Genomic DNA, 7424 nt, shown 5'->3' on the forward strand with positions numbered 1-7424 from the left:
AGAAAAATAATCTGTAGTAATTTACTGTGTGCGTGTCTGTGTGCGCGCGTGTCTCTCTCTCTCTCACAGGTGTGCACGCGTCTGAGGGAGATGTGCATAGTGTTTGCGGGGTCCTTCCCGGCAGGTTACAGCGAGAGAGACGTGAGGAGGTTGTTCCGCCGCTGCGGAGCCGTGCGTAGAATCCGAATGCTGAACGCCACTCTCAGAGTAAGTTGTAACTCTATTTTCCACCACTTTTCCCAGGCTACTAGTACTACAGCTCTAGTTCTTGTTTTGACCAAAAATGCAATCTGGGAAAAGAATCCGAGATAATATAATGGTAAACTATTTCTGTAAATCTATTTACATTGAGATGGAGATGGAAGTTTTCACTTCTGGTTCATTTCCGGCTGTATCCGTTGCTTAGCAACCTAGAACCACTCATATGCTGGCGAAGAGCGCCATGTGTTAACATGTCTTATATGTATAAAGTATTATGGCAGCGTACATACAGTACCATGTCTGATGCTAATCGTTTCAGCAGATCATACCTGTAGTATGATATATTATATATATATACTGTCACTGTCGGGTGGAAAGCTTCTACATCCAAACCTTTTCCGTTTTATGATTAAAAAGAAAGTAAAATTGTGAAAATTGCCGATCTGCAAGCTTGCAACACGTCGCTTTGCAGATCAGCTGTTTTCACATGTTTTGTGTGACAGTCTTGTATGATGATGACGTAAATTAATTTACGTTAAAAAATAAAATACATTTTGAAACATGGAGATACAAGCCAGGTTTCTGCCCGACAGCAACGACATGATTATACAGTTTATACGTATATCACATTATCGGTTTTAAACACTGAACTTCTCTCTCCAGCTTCATGCAGAAATTGAGTTTAAGCTGCTGGAAGGGGCTGAGCTGGCTGTACAGACTCTGAATGGACTGAATGTGCATGGACACTGCATAAAGGTATACGTCTTACTAACTTTTGTCCTTTCATCCTTTCCTTTTGTTGGGTTTGTCTTTCTGCCTCACTCTGTGTTCTCCCTCTTTGAACTGAAATACAGACAGGTCGTTTCAGCGGGTGTTTCCCCTCAGGCTTGCGCTACGGGGAAACTAAATGTGCCTCGTAAACATCTTTTGCTGTATTTGATGATATGATGAATGGCCCAAACTACACAGGTTACAGAGAGGGCCCTCACATCTGATGAGCTTGATATTAGATTAGAATATCAGATTAATTATTATAAGATTAACCCATTTTGGGCGGGAACCCCATTTGGTGTTTTAAGCAATTATGTTATACTTTAGCTATTACAAAATAGCTGATCTACACCGAGTGCCGCGCTACGAGCTTGTAGGTCTGCTATTTTTTTTAAATCGTGAAAGTGTGGCGCAAATGTTTGAATATTTATTCTTTCAGAACGTTTTAACTCATATCTTTGCTTCTGGGAGGGGGTCCCTGGAACAACATATTTTGAGATTGTGGTACGGGGCCAATTACATAATTTTGGGGGACCTTGACATGGAAATGTTTGAGAACCACTGATGTAGAAACATAGGGTTTTTCAGAAAACTGTCAGGAGTTTTTTATTGATTTTACAATAAAGCATACAAAATACACATGACTTACACAAAAGAAAGAGACAAGAAAAACAAACAAAAAACAAAACACAACTAGCAGTCAAAAAAGAAAAACCCCAATGGACAACACCCCTCCACATTCTGTTAGAAGGAATTTGTAGAATCGTCCTCAGGTCTAAAAGGTTAATAAAATGTGCTCTGAAAATTGTGTCCAGAGCAGTTAAATCAGTTAATTCATTGGGCAGTTTTTTATTAGTAGCCTGATAGTAGTAGTTTCCCTTACTATACAATTATGAAGAAAATAATCAGTTGTTAATTCACAAGGACATGCGTACTGATGGAGAGACTGCCTCAAATTGTTAAGTAATGATCCCGTATTCCCTTTCGGTATAGAGCGTCGCAGTCCCGCCTCCTACCCTGGACCAGGAAATGAAACCCAATGCATTTTTCCCATAGACATTTCTTAAAGTATTTATTTAAAGACGGTTACGCCGCGGACAAAGCCAACTCGAGTCGTGACAACTCATGACAACACAAACAATATTTTGGACCAAACAAATAATTACAAAGAAGAAAAACAACAAAAAAAGTGTGTAACCTGCCGTTTTTTTCTTCTTTCTCATTATTTGATTGGTCCAAAATATTGTTTGTGTTGTCATGAGTTGTCACGACTCGAGTTGGCTTTGTCCGCGGCGTAACCGTCTTTAAATAAATACTTTAAGAAATGTCTATGAGGAAAATGCATTGGGTTTCATTTCCTGGTCCAGGGTAGGAGGCGGGACTGCGACGCTCTATTGATCCCGTTCACTGAACAAACCTAACCTGTGACTGGGAGCCCAGTCCTTTGGTTCACTGATCGCAGTCAGTCCGTCAAACTATTATGGTTGGTGACTGAGGGGAGATGGGATCGTTTTGCCCTCCCGCTCAGTGACTGCAGTCAGAGATACTATAGCCACCAACGGCCATTCACTCCTGCGTGTGTCAAGAGGGGGGAGAGCCCTCCCTCCTTTTTTTAACTGGCCGAACAGATCTTTTCAGGAAGTGACCTAATTCTTTTTGAGTGGTGCAGCCACTCCAAGGAACATATTGCCCTATGTCCATCCTATATGTCCATCCATCCCTATGTATGTGCCTATGTTTAGGGTACCAATATGGGCAAAAGTGGCACTGTTGTTAGAAACAGAGAGAGAGAGTGTTGCACTGTTGCCTGCTAATTACAATGTGGAGTGTGTGAGAGAGGGAGGGGGAGAGAGGGAGGGAGGGAGGGAGGGAGAGTGTTGTCTGCTAATTCCTCCACACAGTAACTCTGTCATTTCTCAACCGTTTTGGACGCAGGGCGGCTCGCCGCAACCTGGGTGCGGTCCTGTGGGTCTGGAAGTTCCGGGGACCGCCCGGGGACCCCCACACGGAGTTGCACCACTCAGTTCACATGGGTGTGATTTTCAATAAAGGAGATACCCCCCCCCCCCCCCCCCCCCCAAACAAACAACCTTCCATCTTAACTCTATACCAGTGGTTTTCAACCCTTTTCACATCAAGGCCCATTATTTATTCAGCATTTGATGACATTTAGCCTCTCAGACCCAAAACGTAGAATATGTTGTTGTTGGATAAGAGATTCCACAATTCCATGCTGTATTGATGTGGTACCATAAGAGAGATAACAGATGGGCAAACATTGATCAAAATAACAATTCTTCTACATTCTGTAATTGTGTAGATTTCTTGTAAATTAAGTAATGCAATTATTTAACAATAATTTAACTCTTGAGGGGTCCATTTGGTTTCATTTTATGCTCTCAAGAGTTAAAGATCTAATAAGGGTCCATTTGGTTACCAACTTCATCATGTAGCTCGCCGCTTGCTGAAAAGAGCAGTAATATTTAATAAGACAGAGCCCAATCGCCTGATTGGCTGACTGCAGATTGCCTAGAAGTGCTCACACTCAAGCTGTGAATGAAAGGACGTTAGTGGAGCATCCCCAGGCAACAATAAAGCGTGAGATCTTCCTTATTGAACTTACGCTTAGAGCTACATTTGTCAACCCTTATGAACGTAGCGAATCGTTTGCGACCGACAACACTAACCACTTTCCACTTTGGACACGTCATTGCGACAATTTCCTTCAAAATGTCAAGATTTGATTTTCCTTATCTATGAAATATTTGGTGCTTACGTGTATAACCTGTTGTGTAGGCCTGTCAAAATTATTATATACCAAGCAATCGCAATTTCTAATGGTGGAAATAGCAGATCTAGAAATAGTCTATTTCCACTAATGTTGTTTTAAAGTTTGAAGTTATTAAATATGCAATTTCTTTGTATAGTTAGGTTATTTGCCCTGTGTAACTTCAAAGCCTAAAAGCCAAGCAGAATTCGTTATTGATGTGTTCCAATGTTCAATGACAAAAGAATACAATTTAATCGTTTTACAATTATTTGTGTGACAATAATTGTCACGTAAACTGTCATAATTGAGACAGCCCCATGTGTATGTGTACCACATGTAGGTCCAGAGGCCTTGTCACGAGTCAATGTTGGACCTGACTGTGACCATAGAGGCTCTGCAAGACGACCCGCTCAACAGCCACCTGCTGTATGTTGTTGCACAGAGGCCCGGCGATGACCACACGTTCGCAACGACCAATGGACACACGCCCGATATCACGGCTATAAAAGCCACTAACGGCTTGCAGCCGGGTCTAGTAGGTTCCTCCATGCCTGAACTCTGTGCTGTGAATGGGACCACTGGAGCGAAGACCACGACCACGTCGGGCCAGTTTCACCACACCGACTCCTCCGGAACGTCCGAGGATGAACTCAGAGAGGTGTTCGGTCGCTTCGGCGCAGTGAAGAGAATCATCCTGCCTGCTAAGCCTTCTGGGAGACGTGCAAGACATGCATACATAAGTGAGTCAAAATCACATGGCCCTCGCATAGTATATGACTCATAGTCAATTTATATCAGCTTGCACCTGTGTGTGTGGTGAGTGAGTGAGAGAGATTAACATTCCAAGTATTCTGTCTTTTTTCTGTTGTGCTTCCAGATTAGGGGAGAGTGTATGTGTGTTGGGTGAATGTACAATTTACAATTTACAATTTAGGCATTTAGCAGACGCTCTTAATCCAGAGCGATTTACATGGGAATACATCACATATATAAAAAGCATTTATCAAGAAACATGCGTAAGCTAAGAACGTAGCTAGAACATATCTATATAATGACACTATACATATATACTATGAAGTGCTATGACTACATACAATGCAATTATTGTGTCTATGTCTACATAACATGCTATAAGTCTGTATCAAATGCTATCTAAGTCTAAATGTCTCCCCATTACCTTAGTTGAAGGATAGCCAAATAGCCAAGAAGTGTTGAAGTCTGAGCTGCCTGATCATTGATCAGCTCTGCAAGCTGATATAAACCGGGAAAGCATCTGTGTCATTTTAGATTTTGATTATCGTCTCTGTCGGGTTGAAAACTGTTACTGTCCAAAACTGTTACTTTTCAGGATTCAAATTAAAAAATCTGTTTTTCAGATGTTGCTGATTTAGAATGCATTTGTAATATCTACCTCAGGTCTTAATTGGTTAATGTGGATCTCTTTTTTTATGTGTGTTTTGTGTGTGTGAGACAGAGTTTGAGACTTCCGAGAGTGTGCACGTGGCTCTTGGCTCTTCCCAAGTACTGTGGAAGCAGAAGTACCTGGTGTGTCGCTCCCTGACGCCACCACACCTGCGTTCGTGGGCTCCCCATAGCACTGCTCCATCGGGCTGTGAGGGGGAATCAGTCATGCACGACTCTCAGGTGAGATTCACTGTGGCATTGCATGTCCAGCTTGCTTCAAGCGTTTTCAGAAGATTTTCACACTTTTCAAAACTTTTAACTTTTTATTGCACCTGAATTTGAGGTGCATTTACAAGTTCACAACTCATCGCATTGCACAGATCGGCTATTCTTTGCAGATGCAGGCATTTGTTTCCGACATACCAAGAGTCCGACAGTCATTAGTCCAACACCCTAACCCAAGCCACAGGTGGAAGCCACAGGTGATTTGTAACCCGCAGCACAGGTGATTTGTTACTGGCAATGCATGTCGGGAGCCACATGTGATTTGCAACCTGCAGCGCATGTCAGACTTTTGGTATGTCAGATAAACGTCTGCACCCCATTCTTTAAAGACAACGGTGACATGCCTCCCACTTTGCAAACCTGTGTGCGTTCGATCGGAAATACGCTCCACCTCAGTGTGACCTGGCGGAGACGTCATATTGTGCGCTAAGTTCAGTTGATTTACGAACGGTCGGTAAAATCATCTCCCCTTGCATCTGGAGTATTGTTGCTTTGTGCCTCAGGGCCTGTCATGCAATCTCTATTGGGGGCCCTCAGAGATTGCATATGGGCATGAATCAAACATGGTTGCTACCGCTCTGGCTAGAAACTGTGTGTGTGTGTGTGTGCGTGTGTGTGTGCGTGTGTGTGCGTGCGTGTGTGTGTGTGTGTGTGCGTGCATACACCAGGAAACAACTGAACGTGTTGTAAGGAAGCTGGACCACCGTCTGGGGAAGCTTTTCAGATGCCTTCCAGACTCTACTCTCTCTGTCGTTGTGCTTCCTGGACAAATCAGGTGAAGAGTCTGCTTCCTGTTCCTTTTGGCATGAAGGGTACAAAGGTTGTTGCTGTGCACTAGCGTTAGATCGTAATCGTTCATAATATAAAAACACATCTCCTATTTGTGTGTCTTTTTTCTGAAGTGTTTGTACAGTAACTATAATATGGTTTTACATTATGGCCCAATGAGTGTTGTCATATCATATTACTAAAACTAGACTAAAACTAAACCAAAATGAACACTTGCGTGTCGATCGGCTATTTCCTGCCAAAGCTTTCCCCACGATATGGACACTGGGGTCTAAGTGGTTAATTGTTCTGCGCAATCAAAGTAGCTGTATTCCAGGAACCAGGCACAAAGCAGTGTGCCAGATCCCGATCAATTAAAAATAGTTTGTGGAGGTGAAATGACCGCGAAACTTGCAACTTGTCCCTTGCAGTGCCAATTGGGTGTCACTCACTGTACATACAGTTGGAGGCCATCGATATTGTCCTTTTCTTTTTGCTGAGGTTTGCGTGATCTGCGCAAAAGGACAGTTAACCCATTTTGGGCGGGAACCCCTTTTGGTGTTTTAAACATTATGTTATAATTTAGCTATTGAAAAATAGCAGATCTACAAGCTCATAGCGCGCCACCGAGTGGCGCGCTACGAGCTTGTAGGTCTGCTATTTTTGAAAAATCGTGAAAATATTTATTTCAGAAAACTGGAGGATTTAGAAGGATTTTTTTAAATTTTGAGGTCAGGCCTAAATGGGTCAAATGACAATATTGTTGGCACCCAACTGTACATTAAAACATATTTTGTTCCTTCCTCAGCTCCAACACCCACCAGCCAGGTCTGTGCTTCATGGAGGTCAAACCGGCGTCATCCATGAAGACCTTTTAATGCTCCATACGCAGTGCCTCTCAAACCTTTGCAAAATTGCATGTCAAGGACCCTCAAATTACGGATTTGGCCAATGGACCCCCATCAGAAAATATTGTTTTTGCCAGGTAGGCACCCCCCAATACAAGATTTGTGTTGTTAAAATGTTAAAAAAAATAATCAAAACGTTTCATGTTTTTGGAGAGCTTGTATGTATACAGGGTTAAAGTGGTTTAAACTTATAATCAATAATCAACTTCAAAATCTCAAAACGGGTCAGAAAGACCTCACAGACACACAAGTGTTAAACCACTTCAAGTGAATGCACAGTCAAACCGTTGAGTGAGGGAGTCCCTGTATAGTGTATA

The 7424-nt window shown here is 42.5% G+C and overlaps 1 protein-coding gene across 2 annotated transcripts in view; it reads left to right on the forward strand.

Moving 5' to 3' along the window:
* The window catches only part of rexo5 (RNA exonuclease 5), a 26278-nt gene extending 19064 nt beyond the window's left edge, over positions 1 to 7214 (forward strand). For both annotated transcript variants that reach the window (XM_079498226.1, XM_079498225.1), the window contains exons 14-19: positions 70 to 207; positions 865 to 957; positions 4083 to 4482; positions 5217 to 5386; positions 6100 to 6206; positions 7008 to 7214. In XM_079498226.1, the coding sequence (XP_079354352.1) occupies positions 70 to 207; positions 865 to 957; positions 4083 to 4482; positions 5217 to 5386; positions 6100 to 6206; positions 7008 to 7077 (978 nt within the window). In that variant the 3' untranslated portion in view covers positions 7078 to 7214. The remainder of the gene's footprint in view (positions 1 to 69; positions 208 to 864; positions 958 to 4082; positions 4483 to 5216; positions 5387 to 6099; positions 6207 to 7007) is intronic.
* Positions 7215 to 7424: the final 210 nt, after the last annotated feature.

Source organism: Electrona antarctica, assembly GCF_951216825.1.
Source record: "Electrona antarctica genome assembly, chromosome: 4".
Taxonomy (NCBI): Eukaryota; Metazoa; Chordata; class Actinopteri; order Myctophiformes; family Myctophidae; genus Electrona; species Electrona antarctica.